At 49.2% G+C, this 22,544-nt stretch overlaps 2 protein-coding genes across 4 annotated transcripts in view; one reads left to right on the top strand and one right to left on the bottom strand.

Annotated features, from left to right (window-relative positions):
• LOC135897519 (arylsulfatase B-like) overlaps positions 1 to 9,090 on the top strand; it is a 24,643-nt gene extending 15,553 nt beyond the window's left edge. The window contains exons 7-10 of the mRNA XM_070535610.1: positions 1,292 to 1,415; positions 2,314 to 2,607; positions 7,159 to 7,598; positions 8,740 to 9,090. Of these exons, the coding sequence (XP_070391711.1) occupies positions 1,292 to 1,415; positions 2,314 to 2,607; positions 7,159 to 7,598; positions 8,740 to 8,880 (999 nt within the window). The 3' untranslated portion in view covers positions 8,881 to 9,090. The remainder of the gene's footprint in view (positions 1 to 1,291; positions 1,416 to 2,313; positions 2,608 to 7,158; positions 7,599 to 8,739) is intronic.
• A 4,090-nt stretch (positions 9,091 to 13,180) lies between these two features.
• LOC135909377 (uncharacterized) lies at positions 13,181 to 18,347 on the bottom strand. Of its 3 annotated transcripts, none has more exons than XM_065442272.2 (4): positions 17,793 to 18,347; positions 17,076 to 17,308; positions 14,766 to 14,941; positions 13,181 to 14,661 (listed from the first exon to the last, which is right to left on the bottom strand). In XM_065442272.2, exons 1-4 carry the CDS (start codon positions 18,294 to 18,296, stop codon positions 14,615 to 14,617), a joined length of 960 nt encoding a protein of 319 aa, XP_065298344.1. In that variant the 5' UTR covers positions 18,297 to 18,347; the 3' UTR covers positions 13,181 to 14,614. The 3 variants fall into 3 exon arrangements, with proteins under 3 accessions (XP_065298344.1, XP_070391705.1, XP_065297733.1); XM_070535604.1 differs by having other exon boundaries at positions 13,183 to 14,661; positions 14,766 to 15,005; positions 17,799 to 18,347; XM_065441661.2 differs by having other exon boundaries at positions 13,187 to 14,661; positions 14,766 to 15,005.
• Positions 18,348 to 22,544: the final 4,197 nt, after the last annotated feature.

Below are 22,544 nucleotides of genomic sequence, written 5' to 3'. Positions count from 1 at the left end.
TATTATCCCTACTTAGTGTTTGATCTATTAAGCCAAAATTTCGACCCTATCTTTTCTTGGCGTGGCAGTTCATTTGATACCTTATTTTTCGCACAAGCTTAATCATTCGCGGACAGGGCAGGACGGGACAGAGCTTTGAACAGAAACATAGTACGCCGCCTTCTTGCTTCACAGCTAGAATTAAAATCATGGAAAAAGTAAATACTTAGGAGAGATAAAATTGAAGCCGTAAGAAACGATCGTGTGCCGGTAAATATTAGTATCGTCCACGGCCGCGCTCACCACGTGCTATTCCGAAACGACAACTGGTGCAACGAACGCTTGGCACGCCGGTGCTTCCTAAGGCTGAGAATTCATCCCTCGCTGCCCGAGTTTGTTTTGGGGGCAGCACTGAAGCGTGAGGCTGCTGTTCTTGCAAAGTCTGTGTAACGCCGTTTTGATTCCGCTAATCACTGAATAAATTTTAAAGGATTATTTGTTTGTTTGTTTGTTTGTTTTCATTAAGAAAGCGGTGTAAGGAGGCTACGTAGAAAGAACCAAAGTGATTGAAGTAGGCTAAGAATGCTATTCCCACTTGAAAGAGTAAAGCTCCCTCCAAGTTCTCTCCTTTCTTAATGAATCGAAATGCTTACTGCGTTCAAAGCGAAGGCGGGAGGAAGTGTGGTCGAAGTCAAGTGGAAGTCAATCACGAAAGCGAAGTCAGGGAAACGGTTCAATAGAAGAATCAAGTTGGTATGAACGCTGGTTTCTCAAGCCTAAAGTCAGATGCAACTAAAATTATAACTTCACCACCCAGTACCCTTTGGGTACTCGCTGAAACTGTAACTAGGCTGATTTCAGAAGGAGAAAATGAAGTGGGAGGCAAGGGGCGCCAATACAACCAGTAGGTATAAGCTCTCCCAAGCAACAACGACCTAATGACGAAACGGCAAAGCATGGAAGTGTGTACCTAAAGAAATCGGATAGAATTCGCTAAACTGTCAAAGCTGATAAAGCAGGAGAAAGTAAGCGATATTCGGAATTATAACGTTGGAAAGATTGAGGAAGCAGTAAAAAATTGTCACACCATGAAATCAGTGAGAACTCGGCACATGACAGGGCAAGATGCATGCAGTGAAAGGTAAGCAGGGTAATGTCATCAGGGTAACGACGACGACAACCCCTTGAATTGCAACCAAAGGGCTCCGTAGCATTTCTTTCCTCCACGATGTCTCCAATCCTCTACTTTGTAAAGCGCAAATGCTATGTTACTGCTTCAGAAAATGTGAAATGCTATTCTTGCTTTCACCAGCCGTTCTTCCTCTCCCTGTGTTACCAAGCACCTCATGGAGGCTCACCAGTAGAACTCCAGGCGCCAAGCGAGAACGTCGACAAATTCCCGTACATTGGGGAAAAGAATCGAACGATATACGCAGGTAAGATGGGCGTTAATCGACTGTACGTGCTTATAACAAAACCTACAACCAGGGTTTAGAGTCCTTATGGTAGGGGCACCTTTGGTCTTTTTTATACATATATTCTCAAAAGAAGTTGTCGGAGCTTCCTTATTATACATTTATTCAAGCGAGCATCAACAACGCGTATCGCACGAGTATTTCAAGAACTCAGTTTTCCGTAGCTGCTATGCTTGATTGAAAAAAAAAATTCAACTGCGTGTACACTTTGCAGGGATTTTTCCTTCTACCACAACAAAGAACACATATACGTATAAAGCCCACTTGACTAATAAAGAGCTGGCTTACTTACTAACAGCGATGCAAACTCTGCTCTCATACTTAAGTCTATGAATGACGTCGGTACCACGGCATTGTATTTGCTGCTGACCCACGCCTGCGCGTGTAAAAAGTCCGCGAGGGCGGCCCAGCTACTGCCGCCCCTGGTACATAAAGAATGCTAGCGACTGCTGAGTCCGTTGTTGCGCGCATGGGTGCGGCGTGCAGCCTCGTCAAAATAAAGCTAGAGCCTTGAATAGGGTGGCCAGATGTATTAACGCGACAGCGTTAGAGCGCACGCTCGAAGAAAAGCCCGTCTGCGTCAAAATTAGAAACAAATCACATCTTTTTTTACTCATTTATTTCTAGAGAAGCTTCGTTAAATCGCGCTTAATGCAAGCTAGTTTCGTCAATTTGGGTTGATGACACCGTGGAACCTTATGGGTGCTTGCCGGGGAATGGAAATTTCTTCATTGGAGCGGGAACTTGATAAAATCTGGTTTCGTTAGATCGAGTTTTAACTGTATTAAAGTATTTATACCTCTCTACGTCCTCCAAACTCGCACGTCTCTCATTGGTCAGCGCGGAACAATCTGTGCAGGGATGGTGGACGCGATGGACCAGTCCGTGGGCGACGTCCTCGAGGCTCTGCAGCAGGAGCGCATGCTGGACAACTCGGTTATAGTGTTCAGCAGCGACAACGGAGGCTTGCCCTGGGGACTACACGCCAGCCGTGGCTTCAACTGGCCGCTACGGGGCGCCAAGGGCACCCTGTGGGAAGGGGCCACGCGGGCAGCCGCGTTCCTCTGGTCGCCCCTAGTCACCCGTAATCGCAGGGTCTCGCACCAGCTCATGCACATCGTCGACTGGCTTCCCACGCTCTACCGGGCCGCCGGTACTTGTTTTCAACTCTTCGTCACTGTCCTCTTGGAAAACTTGTAACACCACGCAAAGGACAAAGGGCGGTGGAAATCACGACACAGTGCCCGCGTTGTGTGTTTCATCTTCCTTTGTCCTTTGTGTGCAGTTACAAGCTTCCCTGAATGTGCCAGCTCCTCCAGCTCTCGATTCTTTTGTAGTCATTGTCTTTGTGTAAACTACGCTTTCGTGTGACTCAGGGCTGCTCAACATAACACCGTGGCCGAATTTAGACTTCTATGTTGTGCTGGAGCAGCAATCAGATTATAATCCCGGCATGAGAAAAACATGTTTGTCACCAAACACAGTGCACTACATGAACCATTGGTGGCGGCAAACACACAAAAATAAAGTGGAAGCATGGGACTTTTCTTGTGGAGCAGATGAGAAAGGTACACGCCCACATGCGTCAAATTACCAATACCAAGACGGCATTATTGGTGCAACGTCCGTAATTGAATCGCGCATGCGCTTTCCTAGTATGTTTCGACTGAACAACCACGGATGGTAGGGCGCCTGCTAACAGTTGCTTTTGTTGGGTGTGTTAATCTCGGTTTTCATTTTTCAACTTTGACGAATATTTGCTCACAGTGCGGCACATCAAGAGCACGCGCCACTCAAGGTTATTTAGACCCAGTAACATTCGCGCCAGCGACTTTGTTCAGTGTTTTCTACTATATTCTGATCTTTGCTGACACAACTCGCCATAAAGTGACCAAAGTTTGGCGGGCCGACTTCTTGAGATCCTACTAGCACGACTCCCATTGCTTTTAGTCTTCAGACGAAGCCACTTTTCCTTCATGCTAGCGATGAAAGCCGCTACGTTTTCTATCCGTATCATATATACCTTCAAAAATTGTGGGGTCTAACGTAATAAAAATGCACAGACGGCTGTGGAGACGCTATATTGGAAGCCTCCGGGCCAAATTTCACCACCTTTAGTTTCTTAAAACGCACCTGTATCTAAGTACACGAGCATTCTTGCAAATCGCCTCCATCGTAATGTTGCCGCCGAGACCGAGAAACGAACCCGCGTCCTAGTGCTCAGCAGCAGAACGCCATACCCACAGAGACTCTGCAGTGAGTCGTTTCTTTTTTAATAATTTCTGGCATGACATGTATTTTTTTTTTATCAAAGACAAACGTCCATGCAATAAACAAATCTTCAGAACATGCCTAGAACCTGCTAGCGAAATTCTAACAGCCTTTCATGTCATCGAAGATAAGAAAGAGAGCTACGACCCGTTCCGCTACCCTTTTTTGCGACAATGCACAGTCAACCACAAAATTTTACGGAACATGAGATCTGAAAGAAAGCTAAATATCGTAAACGTAAACGGTCTGATAAACATGACAAGAATGACTTCAGCTTGCAGGTGATTGGAGACGTGTTAAATTTGCAGATACGAGATTTCCTTTACTAATAACTGGATGGATGGTGAGCTGATGTATGAAAGAACACGTTGGATGATGGCAAATGCCTCGATAATTTCACGCTTGCGCTGGTCAGCGTGCTTCTGGATGACGGTGACTTTTCACGTCGATCCAAAATAGATCGACGTGTTAAACCCGCGCAACTGGCTATTACCATCAGGAAGGCGTAGCTGAAGCTACTTGTATCCGACAAGGAAGGCGACTTCGCCGTCATGCCTTTGTACGTTTACAAGGAAAAAGCTAAGGCAGCCATTAGAGCCCATTTTCATGTAGTTGAAGGGAAGCTTCCAAGTAGGGCGAAGCAAGAAGTAATGATGACCTGCGAAAAAGCCGGACTAGAAAAGCTTGTTGCAGCGATCAAAAATTGAGGTGGATAGAACCTTGAAGCCTTTTTCTAAGCAAGAACGCACAAGCCCGGCTGCTCGTTCAGAGTGATTGTGTCAGAACGAGGTGCTTGGCAGAAGCCGCCTGCTAGTTTCCTGCAGAAATGCATTGGCATCTTCGAGATGAACGACCCTTTCTTGGTACGCAGCTTAGCAGCTGTATCGGAGTATTTGAGCTCCCCCAGCACAGGAGGGATGTTAGCATTCCCCATCTGTGTAAAGGATCTTTATTACTCGTTGCCCCACTCACCACTGTTTGAAGTAGTAAACAAAGGTATTGGGGCATACGGGGATGTACGCTTCCGAAACGAGTGCGGAACAAGTGTGGACAGGTTCCTCGACTTGCTAAGGCTGTACCTGCGCTCCACAGTGGTCCTGCTTGCGGGAAAGATGTCCCTCCAAAACGAAGGAGCGCGCATTGGCTCATGCCTTGCACCTGCGAGTGACCTATTGCTTGCCCGCTACGACCCTGGCATCGAAAAGAACCTCGCAACGGCCCACGCCAAGTAGGTGTTCTGGTACGTCGACGACTACCTTGTCTTCATTGAGGTCACTGAACACGATCTTGCTTCAGTGGTACAAGTCGTCTACAATAGCTTTGTAGATTCTACGAAAGTTCTCACGCTCACAAAGAAGCTACCGGAGGATAACACCTTGCGTTTTCTGGACTTCCTCCTATTTTTCAAGAAATAACATGTATGCTGGAGGTATGCACCGCGCTCAGCAAAAAGCCTCTTGCCTTTTTCATCGGTTCACTGAAGGTTAGTGAGGAGGGAAATCGTAAACGCCACCTTCCATAATGCGCAACAAATATCGTGCATAAACGAGAATGAAATGGCCTTTGAAGGCCAGGTGCAGCGTCTTTCGCGGGCTAGTTTTGCGGGCGTCCTCCTGGTACAGCTAGCGGAAGACATGTTAGCGGAAATGCACCAAAGAAAGAAGACACACAAAACCGAGATCAATACTTCGAAAATGGCTGTCATTCCCTATGTGCACAAGGTGTCCAATAGATAGAAGAAGGCTGCACGAAGGGCGGGTGTTTCGGTTGTTTTTTTTTTTTCAGCCCCAGGAAAGCTGAACGCCTTATGCGGAAGGGTCAACCGAGACGACAGCCTACCCCACGCCCTCCCTACAAAAAAAAAAGTTGCGGCTAGATCCATCAGGTGCCCCTCACCAGATGCATCACTGAGGCCGTTTATGAAATACCCTTGAAGTGCGTGCGCTCCTACGTAGAACACATGAGGCAATGCCTCAATGACCACCTCCGGGAGCACGCCAACAACATAAAACAAAAATATAGCAGCAATATCACTCTGCATTGCAGGTCGTGTGAATGCATCCCCAATTTTAGAAAAGTCCTTGTTGTCATTCAAATGTGCGCTGACCAGCGCACGCGTGAAATTATCGAGGCATTTGCCATCCTCCAACATGGACCATCATGCACGAGCTCACTATCCATCCCGTTATTAGACAAGGAACTCTCGTATCTGCAAATTTAACACATCTCCGCCCACCTGCAACCTCAAGTCATTCTTTTCATGTTAATCCCGCCGTTTTCACTCATGCTTCTCTGCTTATATATACCGCGCTCGCGCAATAAACATATTTGTTGGAATTCAGCGCCTGTGTCGTATGCCCCTTTTCTGTGTCCCCTTCTTGCACTGTTTGCTCAAGTACGTCTTCGTAGCAACAAGCCCGGCTAGCCACTATCCTGTAGGACATATATTTGCACAAGCTAGTGGAAGTTAATAAATCCTGGTTTTAGTACATTGTATAGGCACCTTGCACCAGCCAAAAAGCGCTACTTTTTCTTTCATACCCCCAGCGTCGCCGACACCGGCCATTATGGATTCGAAAAAAAAAAAGTGCGGCGCCATTCCAAGCCACAAGGACCTATGCGCCTCATCGCTTCTCCAAGCTTTACGAACTGAGCTTTACCGAGCTTGAGCTCGCAAATGTTTGCGCTTCTGGATCTGTATTAACGAAAAGTTCCTACACTAGCATTCTTCGTAACAGCGATCTCCAGCCAATTAATCCTGATGCAGTATAGTATTAGCGAAGGCAGCCAGCCAGTGGCACAGATCACTATCGGGCGAAAATATTTGTGATTTCGGTCCCTTATCTCGATCGAAAACATGTCCAGGTGTATGCAGCGCATGCGCACTTCGATATTTCCCCATCTCGGACACTTTTGCCACGTGTTAAGCCACAGGAGGAATCAAGGTGAATGTTTATGGCGTCCTTGCCGCTTTGTTTCCACAACTCGCTCAGCTGTCAAATCTGGAAAACTCCAGTTCAACGTGCCTATAACCGGCCGTACGAGTAAACAAACAAACAAGCAACGGTCGCTATCGGTTCTCATATCGCTTCACAGTACGACAACTGTAGGGTTTAGGTCAATCGCACGGCTGCGCGACGTCCAACCTTTCAGATTAAAAAAATTATGGGGTTTTACGTGCCGAAACCACTTTCTGATTATGAGGCACGCCGTAGTGGGGGACTCCGGAAATTTCGATCGCCTGGGGTTCTTTAACGTGCACCTAAATCTAAGCATACGGGTGTTTTCGCATTTCGCCCCCATCGAAATGCGGCCGCCGCGGCCGGGATTCGATCCCGCGACCTCGTGCTCAGCAGCCCAACACCATAGCCACTGAGCAACCACGGCGGGTTCCAACCTTTCAGAGCCACGCCGCTTGCGCAATCTCGCCCAGGCGGAGACCCGTCGAAAATGAGGCGCCTCGACGGCCGTGACATGTGGCTGCAGCTGTGCGCCGACCTGCCCTCCCCGCGGGTCGAGCTGCTCTACAACATCGACCCCGTGGGCGACACGGCGGCACTGCGCTACCGCGACTACAAGCTGGTGCTGGGCGTCTCGGCGCATGGACTCTACGACCAGCGGTTCCTGACGCCCGGCGGCTCTCGGCCCTACGCGGACCTGGACCGCCTGATGGCCCAGTCTAAGGCGGCCCGCGTGTTGAGGGACTTCTACAACACGGGCGCGTTCCTCTTTCCCAGCCAGTGGCGCCAGAGGGCCACGCTCACCTGCGGCCCGCAGGAGAGCTCCAACTTCGTGGGCGGCGATCCGCCCTACCTGTTCGACCTGTCCAAGGACCCTTGCGAGATGCACAATCTGGCACCCGACAACCGAGAGGTATACAAATAAGCGGCAGTTTGTACAAGTGTCGTCGCACCTCTTCTCATGTGCGCACGTCGGCGTCGGGTAGACGGAAAACAAGCACACACATTTGAGTCCCATTACAAAAACAAATCCTATCGTCTTGTCGCAAAATTGAACTTGAAAGAGCGACGTGGTTAGTGTTCATTCGCAAAGATAACTCAGTACTGACGATCACGCATTCGTATATCTTCCGACATATTATCTTGCACAAGTTTTGCAACTGAGTACACAAATATTCTCTGTGGCTACTCAAATTTCTTGGAAATTTGTGAAAACTGAGAAGAACAATGCAGCAAATGAAAAATACTTTCTTGCACACTTTCACCAACTTTTGCGAATATTACGCATCAAGAGCTAAAGCCAAAACCGTTTTTTCAACCGAAGTAGTTACTTGCGAACGCGCTTTTTTTTATAAATTTACCTCACCGAAGTGCTTACGGCACGTACGCAACGCCAGCAAAATAATAATTTACACGTGTGCTTGTCTAACGATTCATATAGGTCATTTTTTTTCCGTAAAAGTTGAAATGCATAACTTATATTGCGCTCAATTCTAATCATCTCTTCCTTTAACAGTGGACCTCATTTTGCATAGAACACGTTTATTCTCTTGAGCGACGCATGTAATTGGCTTGTCAAAAAAACATCGACTAATAAGGAAAAATAGAATTTGTGTGCGTATACATAAGACACGCAAATATCTGATTCACTTCGGAAAAGTGAACCGCCACTAACATTTCGCAATAGGCCGTTGCGAACAAGATAGTAAATTAACACAGGTATTTAAGTGTTGACGATGGGACATTGTATTCTGCGTTCCTTGATTACTGCATACGTCATGATATTCTGCCAAATAAGTTGTGTTGCATCATCCTTAATGCCCACAGTTGCAGCAAACCATCATCTAAGTATTGGGTAGGTGAGCGCTCGTGGAACTTTGTTCGGGACACAAATTACACACCGCTTTTAGGTGGCGTATAAATCTTGATCGAAGGACCAACAACCTCTCGGAGCAGTCTAAGTAAAACGCTTTCGTTGTATGTGCGTCCGACGTTGTCAGTGTTTGCGCAACTTGGTTTAATATAACCGGCCTGGTGCGCTTCACTCTTTGCAGCTGCTGTCCGTGCTAATTCGGAAGCTCGCGAGCTACGCAATCACGTCGGTGGCGCCACGCAACAAGCCCGCAGACCCGAGGTCCTACCCACAGTACCACAACGGCACCTGGGCGCCTTGGGTGAACGTCGCCTCCATGTAGAGCCCCGCTGCATAGTGGTGATGGACCCGCGCATCAAGCCTCGCGTACAGGGTCCATCGCAACTTCGTGTCGAACAGAAGGCGTGCAGGCCAACCTGCTAGCGACATGTGACATTGTGTCCAAACATATACGCAGGTCAGCACGGAGCAACGCGTGTGTGATACAATGAGAGAGAGAGAGAGAGAGAGAGAAAGAGATATTTTTATTGAACGAAAGGTGCTGAGGTCGGCCGTGGGTATCGAGTGTTCAGCTTGCTGCTGCACAGAAGACACAGATGGACCCAAAGTGCCTCGGGCGCTGTATTCAAAAGAACATTTCGCATGTTCTCTGCGACTCCTTCGAAAATCCACCACAGCGTCAGAAATTGGCACCGTATTTGCTCGCTCGGACGTTCACCTGCTTTCACAGCCTATATACCGATGAGCGTGCAGTGGGCGCTCGTGTGCCTGGAGGGCAACAAAAGCGCTCTTATGACCTCTTCGAGTGAGACGAACATTGACTCCTAGGCAATATCAACACTCTTCACGTCACTTGATCTTGTCCGCAATGAATGAAAGTGCTCAGATAGCGCGAACGGGTGCATGATTACTTTGTTTAAGCAGTGTGTTTACATGGTGTAATGTTTACTCTCTCTTTGAACAGCCTTCAGAATAGATTTCGCGTGGAAAACTGTGTTTCACAAACAAGACGTACAGAAAAAATATTCAGTGGATGCAAAAAAAAATCACAATTTTTTGCACGCCAGCACAAAACTGCTTACTGTGCGTAAACCACGTTGCTGGACTAGTTGGTGCATTGCATTAAGAAAAAGCCAGCCAAGAAAAGACGCACACAAAAACCTTGTTCATTTGTTTACTTCTGAAGTGAGTTACAGACAACTTGAGCTGAAGGTTTCCATAGTTGACAGCTGCGCGAGTGCTGGAAGCAAAGTGTCTGTCTGCGTGAGTGGTGGAAGCAAAGTTTCCTGTCTTCTTGTACGTTTCCTGTGTGCGCCTTCTATGGCTGTTTTTTTTTAATTACTGCGCGTTCTGTGCCGACAATTGCGTTTTCTATAGCAAGGTGTGGCTAATAGGCTAGTTAAGCTCGAAATGGTTTGGCAATTTGTTATCAGCCAGCGCAGGGTAACGCGTGCTCTCCGTTTGACGAGTCTTCGGAAAAGATTTGGCACTGACAAGTGTGTTTGCTACAGCGAGGTGTGCAAGTAAAGCAGCTACGTACTTGCGATACGTTTTAAGTCTTTTCCTTTTTTTTCTTTTTTTTTCGTTTCATCAGATTTCATCAGTTTCATCGATTCATCAGAAACAGAGAACAACTGTTAACTGCCACCTTTTTATGGAAGACCTCATTCACATACTTCTTAGGTTACACCATAACGTCACGGTTCTCAACCATTTCAGTTTGTGCATGCGGTGTAACTAAGTCGTCATCGGCAGTTTCACATCACTGATGCATACTTTCATGATAGCCAGTTTATCCATAATATCTAGTTTAATAGCTCGTGTCGGTTGGTGTATTCGTTCACAGCAACATATACACGCCTTTACATTAGCTCTGACGAATGTAAATTTGTCATGTGGTTCCTACTGTGTATAGCTGATTACTGGATGTATACAATCATATTTTAATCCCTTGAATAAATCTATCACTCTTCAATGCTGCAGTGGGCTTGTTTCGCTAGTCTTATTCTGTACGTGTTAGAAGGGAATTGGGCCTATGACCAGCATGTAGAAACGACACACCGTCGACGTACTTTCGGTACGTCATTCAATACCGATGTCTTTCCTTAGATTCCATTCATTTGCTACGATCCTATCATACCAGTGATCGTAGGGACACGGCTTTATGAGAAGATGACGTAAGTGCCTGGCCCAAATCATCTATACATAGGTGCAGCCGCATGAAATAGTTGCTGAATCAAGGCACACAAAGATGATGCTCGTGACTTGCTACGCTACAAACAGTCTCGCGAAATTTGTTTAAGCTCGGTTCTGATGCCGGTTAACGTGCGCCGCAGGCACGACGCACACTGTAATTTTTTATCTAAATTCTCGTCTACTTAGCGGCACTGAAATCAGTTTTCAGTGCCCAGTTGAATTTGAGCGTCAATGAAAATGTAATCGACGTGCGGAACTTGCTATTCGGCTTTGTGGCTATTTGGCAACCGTTCAAAACTGGCCTCCTATTGCTGATTATACAATCTAAAATAAAATTTGAGAGTCTCACTTGCCAAAACTATGATCTCGTTATGAGGCACACCGCATTGGGTGACTGAGAATTAATTTTGACAATCGCGGCTTCTTTAACTTGCACCCAATGCACGGCACGCGGACGCTTTTGGAGTTCGGCCCCATCAAAATGCGGCTGCCGCGACCGTGATTTGATCCCGCGACCGCGTGCTTAGCAGCGCAACGCCACAGTTCCAAAGCCATCACGGCAGGTATATATATATATATATATAGTGTGTGTGGGTGGGTGTGTTTGTGCATTAGATATCGCGCGCACACACGCACACACATAGGCTATGGTGCCATCTTGTTCTTGGTTCTTGTTCCCTAGTGAAATGGCGCAAGCCACTTTGGAGGATCGGCCGTGAATTGGGCGGTGAAGAAACATTATTTACATAAATTAGGGTGAAATTAAATGAATATCTTGAAATGGGATATAAAGTGTCTACTGTTACCGATATGAATAATCAATTATCTAGGAGGAGGAACAAACATTTATTGTAGAACCAGCACTTTATGATGGCCGGGCCAAAGCCTCCCACGAAGGGAAGTCGAGGGCTTGCCTCGCCGCCGCCTCGCGGGCGTGCTGGGTCGCCCAGGTTTGGTCGTCGAGGGCGGAGCTCCGCAGAGCCCCATGCAACCTCGACGAGAGAGTCGTGGTGTTAGTCTGGGTGTACTGTGCTGGGCACTCCCATAGCATATGCGGAAGCGTAGCCGGGTGAATTCCACAGCACCGGCAGTTGGGGGTAGTGTAGACGTCCGGAAATATAAGGTGGAGGCGGGTGGGTGAAGGGTACGTGTTTGTTTGTAGTAGACGCAGGGTGGTAGCCTGCGCCCGGCTGAACTTTGGGTGAGGTGGGGGGAAGATTCGGCGACTGAGGTAAAAGGCCTTAACGAGATCAATTATCTAAGTTAAAATAATTTTGTGAGCCCTCTTCTTTACTCTGAACCTTCTGGACCATCGTCGTCGTCAAGACTATCTCCAACTTCTTCACAACTTCCACGTACAGTATAAGTTGGATTCAGCAATACAGGAGGTTTTGTGAGCTATTGCGGAATAAATGCCGAATGTCGGCCCGGCATTGCACTATCTTCGGGATCGGCCCGCGTACGGAGATTGCTTAACGCCAGCCTCACCTCCGCCGCGGGTCGGACCGGCATTGCACTATATCTGGGATCGGCCCACGTATTTATTTATTTTTTTTTTTTGCTTACAACACGAAAATTTTCTTGGAGGGTAAAGGTATACAGCTTCGCTGTAAAACGTCCGATTATTACGACAATCCCTAATGAAAATTGGAGGGCAGCTTTATATGTGCTTTCATTTCGCGACACATTGAAACAAAGAATTTGAGACCAAAATCACCACGCCGATTGGCAGTGGGCCAGTACCGTCAGCGCCTTCGCAGAGGGAGGGGAAATATGGCAATGCTAGCACAGTAAGCGATATCAGAGCCAGCTGTGGAAGAAGGTGACGACGAACACGCTAGCAGTGGCACGAGCACGGTCGCGCGGTCACGCCGACGCCGACGCTCAACCCAGGAACGGGCGCCTAGAAGCTGCGCTCTAAGAACACAGTTCACAATACTGCCATAAAACTCGGCACTTCGGTTACATTGCCCATGATAATCACATTTAACTGGGTACAAAAAATTAATAGCAAATTATACCTCTTCCCCCCCCCCCCGCCAAACTCTCTCCGCGCGTGGCTTTAATGCCTATTAGTGGCTATGACATTGCGCTGTTGAACATTTCACTGATTGAATGCCTGTGCATGGCGACTGCTATCTGTTGTGGGCAGAACGCCAAAACCCTCGTGTGCCGTTAATTCTTTAAGTGCGCGTTGGTCTAAGTTAAAGCAGAGGCCGCGCGGCCTTCCTCATAGACTTCAGCGCAGTTTCGGGATGTTAAAAACAGCAATATACTATTTAAATTTATGTAATCCTTGCACTCTTCATACATATCATCAAACAACGTTCTTAACGTTAAATAAGCACAATGGTTGATTTACAAACTATTGTTTCTCGGTAGAACCATAGGATACCGTACGCCCCGTCTGTTTGCGCAAAGATCCCCACGAAATACTAATGAATTAGTGAAAGGCTGCATTGGACCGATGTGCAGCATCTTCCTCTTCTCGAGCTCCTTCCTCTCGGAGTGCGAGGCCTGCAGCGCCTCTTCGCAGGGGATCCGCTCGCCTTCCATGCAGTGGATGGTCGCTTGCAGCTGGCGCACCTGCAGCCTGTGCTTGGTTCGCTCGAACTCCATCTCGCTGAGCCGCGCCTGGAGTTCCTTTTCGTGGAACTCCAGAACGTCGCTGCAGCTACTGGCACCGCCTCGTAAAACCAAGTCCAAACCCTCCGGCTTCGCCATCTCGCGTAGGCGCTCCTGGAGCCGCACGCTGCAGCTCGCCGATGATGTCCAGCAACGCCGGCAACTCGTCTGTGGGCAGGAGTGTGGCCTCGCGCGAACCGTGGTGTCCCGGCAGTCGGAATTAAACCCGCTGTACTGCTTGTCACTCTCCCAGATGGCGGACGCTGTGTCCCCCTTGTGCGAAAGACTAGCAATCGTAGTAGGCTTGGTAACGACGCCCCGACTGAGTTCGCTGCCGACACCCGCACTTTTGGCTCTCACGCGGCCGCACACCCCTGTCATCAACGACCCGTCTTTGTGCCGCCGTGGCTTGGGTTTCAGAGCCCACGTCTTTCACTTGGGTGCATCCCAGGGCACACGAGAGTCGATGCGACGCGTCGAAGCAGCGTTGACGAGCTCCTTGCTAGCCGTCAACGCAACTTGGGGCGGCCGGTCCAGGCTTCTCTGCATGTGTGCTGGATATCCTGAATTGCGAAGATGATGTCATTCCGGAAGACTTCTAACACTTGAACTCTTGTCTTGAAGCTCCTTAGTTGCGAGCATTGACTAGGCCTGCTCTTTTATCACGGATAAAATGGGGCCTGGAACGCCCTATGCCTGGCTCCTAACGCCCGAGCCGCAGGCGGCCTCGCTGGTTTTCTCTGGGCCGTCTAGTCACCTTCAGAATGCAGATTCCGCGGATTAGCGGCCACCGCCGCATCCCGCCTGAGGGTGGAACCACAGTGTCAGCGCTGCTGGTTCCATAACTTGCGTCTTTGTTGTCCCACAGCTGGTGATCTCCTACGGAGCTGTAGGTCTTCCAAAGCTTTGGGCGCACGTTCGCATCATATTCTCTCTATAACTGGGTGTAGCGTGTGCTCCTGGGCCATGTACCCTCCATGCAAGAACGCAGTTATATCCTGCAACTCTACTCGAGCACCGAGTATGCAGAGGCCGTTTATGCAACAAAAATTGTTTATTAAATAATCTGCTTCTCATCGTGCAAACAACGAGGTACGTCCACGAGGAGAGAAAAAAAACGTTGAACACGCGGACAAAGGGAATTCACCACATTCGACGACTTCTTCACTCGCGGTTGTCGTGGTCGACGCAAGTGCTGTTGCATGCGTCTATCGTGTCGAATTTGTTAGCGCCGATTAAGCACTGGTAGCCCAACAGCGTACTCGCGGTCGCCTCGAGGCACCTGCGAAACACAGAGTCCGCGCGCTGAAGCTAGAGCTCCACGAAGCGCATTTTCGGCGCAGTGGTCCGCCAGGCTTCGGGCGCGTCCATGCAGATGTGACTCACCTGAAGCACCCGTCGTACCCGACCGCGGCGAAATACGGGTACTTGAGCTGCCCGAAAGCGCAGACGTGCGGCTTGGGCTCGTGGCAGCACTGCAGCTTGTCCCGCGGCCGCAGGCAGCTTTCGCGGCACTGACGAGCGCTCGCGAACACCGAGCTGCCCCGGGCCGGGCACAGGCCCTGCGGGAAGCGCCACTCCTCGCATTCGGTGCCGTTCGAGAACCACATGCTGCTCGTTAACTCCCTGCACAGAACAATTTATGGCAATGATCGCGCTTCAAACTCCTCCATTCTCAACCCCTCCCTGATACCCCCTGCTCCCCGTCATTCTAATAAGCCACACTGACTGTCGTATGTTGCCACTGTCGTGGCAACCTACAAACACCCGGTTTTCAACAAACATTTCTATCAATCGGAAAGGCAGAAGTATTTCCCCACACCTGCTCAAACTTTCCACTACCACCCTGATGGTACCGGGTGTTAGCGTCCCTGGTTACGGGAGCCATAAACAGAGAGACTATAGTGCAGAGCAGTGAAGCAGTGCCCAAGATTTCGGAGGCAATGTGACAAAGTGCGGCATGCGCTTTTCGCTGCAAAATGAGGTGCTAGGCCAGTTGTAGGAAATCATTACTATGCGCCGCCTAGGTAATTCGTTACAAAAAACCTTTTAGCATCGTGGAACAATTTGATCCCACATCACCGAGGACGTTTAAAAGAAAAACTATTGACGCTAGCATCACGTGACCCCAGTCCTGCAACTGGGTTGCTGATCATGATTGAATCTAAATCCGCCATGGAAAACGCATATTCTGGTGACACATAAATGTGCATCCCACAGGGTGCGAAGCTTCATACTCGTGCGTTAATTTCATTACGGCATCAATTTAAGCATAAGTTGCTTTTAGCTACGGTTGTCGGTGACCTTCAAGTGACTTTGAGCCAAAAGTTAGAGCCATTATCCGGGCACCCAAAGGAGAACATCCGGCCAAGCTGAGAACAAGATCATCCGGGCAACCAGTCAAGATCATATTACATGCGCTAATAACTTCCCAAACAAGTTACAAGAGTATTGCTTTCGAGTTCTCCCAAATGTTTGTTCACAATATCACTCAAGCTGTGACTTCTAGTGCGCTGAAGTTTTTTTTCTCGTTTCCAATAGCAACGTTCAAAAGGCAGATGCAGGTCACTAGATACTTGACTGCTATCTTTTGTCGCTGAGGCAGAGTTACCTGCGCTCTTTTCAACGCCAGCGATGCGTGAGTTTTGCGGAGCGTTCGGCGCGCCGGCAGAGTGTCCGGCAGCTTCCAAGCTGATAGCGTGTAGGGAGCCTACATGCAAGCAGCTTGCGTGTAGGATACCTAGTAACGTCCGGAGCACCGCGAATGACTGTTTGACCGAGACGATATACGTGCAATGAGACTCTGTCTGTGGCAGGAACCTATTGCGTCCATGCGGACCAGTGCACAATATGGCGTGATATGGTGTAGTGTGGAGTGGTGTGCCGTTGCGAACGTGCACTACACTGATTTTAATATTGCGGCTAGTACCCACCGTGGTTGCTGAGTGGCTAAGGTGCTGGGCTGCTGAGCGCGAGGTCGCGGGATCGATTCCAGGCCACGGTGGCCGCATTTCGATGGGGGCGAAAACACCCGTGCACTTAGATTTAGGTGCACGTTAAAGAACCCCAGGCGGTGAAAATTTCCGGAGTCCACCACTACGGCATGCCTCATAATCAGTAGTTTTGGCACGCAAAACCCTATATTTTTGTAAGATTGTGGCTAGTATCATCTCCAACCCATCTGCTTTGCCGATAGCCATTTCATGCTTGCATCTACTCTCGATTACAGAAATTTTCTTTTTTTCGTTATTTGTCTCTTTTTGGACTTTATGGTACGTTTCATCGCGTCCGAGTGGATTCTGTTGAGCTGCTGATTATGACGGTCGGCAGTGGCTAGTTAGTTGTGCCAAAGAGTGTGCAAGGCAACCAGCCAGCCATCACTCGTGTCGTACGTCCGCGTCTTTTCGCGCGATGACAATAGAGTAAGACATGCTAAAGTTTCGCTTGGGACCTTTAGCGAGATATCGCTGGTGTCCCGCTCCGTTCTGGTAGAATGCTTTCGCATTAAAATTTGGTTCTTTACCGCTATATAGTGTGAGCCTCTTCGAAATGTTTAACACGAGTGCCAAAGGGGAGCCTTCGAAATTTTCTAGTCTCTCGCACCGAAACGCAGTTTCGACCGAACGTGTTCTGGAGCCACTTCAACAAGTGCATTTAGGCATTACGCGTGCGAAACTACTTCCAAGGATGTCTCACCTGCTGCAGTGCGAGAACTCCGGCGTCGCCATGCACCGCCTATGCGGCCGTGCGGTCTCCACACAGCTGCGACGGCACTTGTGCAGCGAAGAGAACCGGTTGGGGCTCCGGTTGCACACGTAGACAATTTCGGCCGAGACCGGTAGACAAGAGGCCAGCGTCGGATCAAAGTACGCACCACCCTTACGCTCGCTGCAGAAGGAAAACCGGAACTGGCCGCACCGAGGATCTGGCTGCAGAGACCATGTTGATAATCACGAATCATGGCTGTAATCACGGACTGGTGCTTTCAGCGACGACGCTCGGCAGCTTTTCAGCGTAGAGCTAACGTGAGGCGGTTAGGGCGCCGAGAGGCGGGGAGCGCTGCCTAGAGCTACGGCCACCATATTCCCTTTCCCCCCCCCCTCCCTCCCACTAAGTCTATACATGGTTCCTCTATGCATATGCGCACGTTTATGGTTATAGACCTTGCTTTTCAACGCTAGGACTATTACCGGTAAAACAAAACAATGCTAAAAAATGTTCACCGAGTTGTATAAAGGTCACAAACTGGCCTAGCTAATTCTGTTGTGGAGAATGGACATCTCGTACAGGCACAAAAACACGAGCGAGAGAAAACGCATCAGTGCGTTCTCCTTATCTGTTGGTGCGCGTATATAGACTTTTCGCTATAGCGCGACGCATATGGTGTCAACGGCCCCGGAACACCAAACGCACCATCGCCTTTTCCGGATTAGCGCCGAGATCGAGTCCTTCGCCCCCACTCTCTCCCCAGTGTACGGGCTCGTCCTCGAAGCCATACTTGATGTGCGGTTTCGGGGCAGGCCCAACCTCCCGCTCGCCGCTCACGACGACGGCACGGTCGCCGGCGTCGAGTGTGCTGGCGTTGCCCGTTTCGTCTTCCAGGAAGGTGGCCAAGCCGGCCAACAGCACGCTGAAGGCGAAGGCCGCGGTGGCCAAGAGCGCGAAAATTCCCACCGCGGCAGCCAGCGAGAGCTGCAGGAACGAGCGCCGGGGCCGGTAGCCGACGTCGGAGTCCGCGGGCCCTGCGGCGAGCTCAACGCCGCTGCCGTCGGGCGACGCCGCCTTGATGGACGCCGCGTCCTGCAGGGACGAGGCGATCGACGAGGAGCGAGCGTTTTCTTTCTCTATGCGAGCGTCCCGGAGGGAGGACAGCTCGGTCGACGAAGGTCTGAGACGCGGTTCGAACGTGACTCGCATGGCGAAGCTTCTCTCTCGGTATTCTTTGCCGCTCGCGCGCGGCACGCGCCTGGCTGCTGGGCACGCGCTGACGATCATTCGTGGCAGGCACCCACAATCGAGGGTGCTTTCGCGCGCAGGGAATGACTTCAGAAAAAGAAATGGCTGTGGCTTAGCTAAGGTTAAGCCCAGGATGCGAAGCATACTAGCCTTTATTTTAACGCGACAGCGTTAAGGAGCTCGTGTCGCAGAAAAACCGGTGTTGTCGGCATCGGCTCAGGCGTGCGGCGCTTGCTCAGGCGCACATTTCGTTGTCGCGCCGAACGCTGCGTTGCTCGACGCTCACCGCGTCCGATGCGGGGCGCGTAGTCGCTGCGACGTAGCAAAGCCACCTAGAAACAGTCTCTGTAGCACGCCGCAACCTTCGCTTCTCATTCCAACGAGCAGCTCTGTTTCCAGGAGGCATCTCACCTCGTGAGTGTCTAGGAGAGGCAAGCGCAGCTGCTTATATACCACCGCGACGCCGCGAGCGACGGCGCGAGTTGGAGCCCCGTTTCTCTTCTGTCATGACGTCACGGTGTCACGTGGTCAGCCTTGAAGGCGACGGCGCGAGTTGGAGCCCCGTTTCTCGTCTGTCCTGACGTCACGGTGTCACGTGGTACTGAAGGCGACACCGCCGCGCCTGAGGAGCTGGGTTGAACTCTAGTAATATGCTTCGCATAAAAATGATCTTCAAAACGTAAAAGTGCGACTAACCCTCGTATTCACAAATGCATCTTAATTGGAAGCCCATGTTTGACTTGATTTAAACGACGCCTGTCGTCAACGCACCAAAAGAAGCGCAATGAGCGTCTTCAGCGCGTTCGCACCAGGCGTCATTTATATCAAGTGGAGCATGAGCTTCAAGTTCCATTTCTGAATACGGAAGTAAAGAGAGTATAGTGTGTAATTGATCAGAAGTGAGGTATGACTAATGGTCCCTATTACGCGTAAAACAAATAAAAGAAAATTCATTTAACAACTTAAGTAGAAGGAATTTTGAAAAATTATAGATCAAGACTAAGAAAGTAATAATTTTCATGGTTAAATTTTGTTGCCTGAATGAAATCACACACCACGTCAACCACATTTCGCTTGCGTGGCGCAAGCAACGACTTTAAGTCGCTAGTCCGCTGTGTACGAATGGAATGTATATGGCAGCATTGCAAGTGGTTTTTAAGGTGAAGCCCGACACCGGGGCCTCCAGCCGCTGAAATGCAAATTAGACCGTTCTTATTTGGAAGCCTACGGTTCACACGCTGCACTTAAGTTCTGCTCATGCATCGCGCGATTAAAACATGATGATGGCAGAAATTACAATAATAATGACATCATAGATCAAAACCAAAAACAAGGCTACAGAAAGTCAAACTTCGCCCCCTCCCCATTTTTCGCGTGTGCGTGCGGTGTGTGTGCGTGTGTGTGTGTAGGGGGCGGGGTTGTCCTCACTTTTGCGGACGCTTAAACCTACAGGTGTCGCTTGGGAATTAGAGCCCCATCAAACGATCAACCAAAAGAATCGTAACAAACAATTTGCCCCGGAATGTTGTTCTGAAACGTCCACTTTCTTCCACCAACATCACGGTGCAGGTGTCCACCATCGTGTGAAAGTTAGAAAGAAAGATGATGTTGAACCCTTTAAATAATCACTTTTTTCCGCCTCGCCCTTGTCGATAGAAGCTCACCCACCGCGGTGGTTAGCGGTTATGGTGTTGCACTGCTAAGCACTAGATCGCGAGATCAAATCCCGGCCGCGACAAACACATTTTGGTGGGGGTGAAATGCAAAAAGCTTTCCCGTAATCGAGAGTAGATGTAAGCATGAAATGGCTACCGGCAGAACAGATTGGTTGGAGATGATAATAGCCACAATCTTAAAATGGGTGTAGTGCATGTGCGCGACGGCACACCCCACCGGACCACGCCATATTGGGCAATGGTCCATATGACGCAATAGTTTCCTGTCACAGACAGAGCTTCATTGCACGTCTGGGTCAAATAGCCGTCCGCGGTGCGCCGGACGCTAAAGCATGTAGGCTCTCTAGACGCTACCGACTTGGACGCTGCTGGACGCTGCCGGCGCGCCGGACGCTCCGAGGACCACACGCACCGCTGGCGTTGAAAACAGCGCAGGCAAATCTGTCTCAGCGCCAAAAGATGAGGATCAAGTGTATAGTGCTCTGTTTGTGCCTCTCGAACGTCGCTATTGTAAATGACAAATCAAACTTCAGCCTACTAGAAGTTACAGCCTGAGTGATATTGTGAACAAACATTTGGAAGAACTCCGAAGCAATATTTTTTGTAGCTTTTTTGGGAAGTAACTAGCGTATGCAATGCGGTCTTGACTGGTTGTCCGGATGATCTCGTTGTTTTGTCGCAACTTCTCCGGATGTTCTCGTTTGCCCGGATATCGTCCGAAGAACAACTCTGCCCTGGCTTTTGGTTCAAGGTCACTCGAAGGTCGCCCACTATGCGCGCTAAAAGCACGCTAAAATCATTTCATGCTTAAAAACGCCCGTGTGCCGTGCATTGGGTACATGTTTAAGTACCCCAGGTGGTCAAAATTAATCCGGAGTCCCACGCTATATCATGATCGTATTGTGGTTTTGGCACGTAGAACGCTACAAGTTAGTTTTTACAACGAAACTGTCAAGGACTACTTTCCCCACTACCGTGTCCGCGTGTAGAAAAAAAATACCGAAGAGAGTACAATACCGGGCTGACCCTCGGCGGAGGTGCAGTTCGCCATTAAGGGGCCCACATGGACAGCTTCGCTGGTCATCCTTCTTTTCAGAGTGGAAATGTACTGAGCTTCCTTTTTTTTTTCAATAGAAGCTCGCTTAGAGAAGAGCGCGAGTCTGGCGCTTTCATTGTCATTACCATGGCCTTGTCGTGGAAAGTCGGAGGCCCCTGTAATACTAGAGCTTGTACTGTATTGTTTCGGTCGTTGTGCAATAGGTTTCTTGAGGTTGGTTAGCTTGTTGGTTTCAAGCCAGAGGTTATCCGAATGCGGGTGCCATACCGTTGTCGTCGTTAGTGTCGACATGGTCGTCGTCGTCATTGTGGTTTTTAGGCTGCATGCTACCGTACTTGCTGCCGTTTTAATGATTTCTTCAGAGTTGCTTTCTATTTCCCTCTGTCAGAACGTGTCTGGCACATTGGGAAATAAAGTAACGGCACAATTTGGCTTACGCCACATTCTGCGATCATATTTCCTTTGACGTGATCACAATCTGTAGACGACGATTTGTCACATTCGGCTATTCGTGGAAGAGTAAGAGTGAATCGCGCTACAAAGAAAATAAAATTCAGCATTATGTGCATACTCTAGGTTCGAGTAAGAATGAGTGAATGAATTTTTTTTTCGGATTGCTCCTGGTGTAATTGGGTGAAATGGAAGGAAGCGAATATTCGAAAAGGCGTCAGAATCTAGGGCATCGCACAGTGACGTCAGTGCATCCGTAAGTTTGGCAGTAGAAGATATTTGAGACCCAAGGACGACATTTTCGACTAACGTGGAATGTTGTTCCTTCTTTTCGTTGTTACGTGCTTTTCTTGCGTTTTCATTTTGTTTCTTTTTTGGAAGGAGCGCATAAATTTCCATAACACCAGCCTACAAGTACATGAGTGAGTGAGTGAGTGAGTGAGTGAGTGAGTGAGTGAGTGAGTGAGTGAGTGAGTGAGTGAGTGAGTGAGTGAGTGAGTGAGTGAGTGAGTGAGTGAGTGAGTGAGTGAGTGAGTGAGTGAGTGAGTGAGTGAGTGAGTGAGTGAGTGAGTGAGTGAGTGAGTGAGTGAGTGAGTGAGTGAGTGAGTGAGTGAGTGAGTGAGTGAGTGAGTGAGTGAGTGAGTGAGTGAGTGAGTGAGTGAGTGAGTGAGTGAGTGAGTGAGTGAGTGAGTGAGTGAGTGAGTGAGTGAGTGAGTGAGTGAGTGAGTGAGTGAGTGAGTGAGTGAGTGAGTGAGTGAGTGAGTGAGTGAGTGAGTGAGTGAGTGAGTGAGTGAGTGAGTGAGTGAGTGAGTGAGTGAGTGAGTGAGTGAGTGAGTGAGTGAGTGAGTGAGTGAGTGAGTGAGTGAGTGAGTGAGTGAGTGAGTGAGTGAGTGAGTGAGTGAGTGAGTGAGTGAGTGAGTGAGTGAGTGAGTGAGTGAGTGAGTGAGTGAGTGCGCGCGCGCCTCTTACATCAGTCGACAGGTGCCGTTTTTCTATAAGTCTACGCGCAGACCCAACGCCTGCCCT

This window comes from Dermacentor albipictus, chromosome 1, assembly GCF_038994185.2.
Source record: "Dermacentor albipictus isolate Rhodes 1998 colony chromosome 1, USDA_Dalb.pri_finalv2, whole genome shotgun sequence".
NCBI classification, from domain to species: domain Eukaryota; kingdom Metazoa; phylum Arthropoda; class Arachnida; order Ixodida; family Ixodidae; genus Dermacentor; species Dermacentor albipictus.
This window is presented reverse-complemented; position numbering and strand designations above follow the sequence as displayed.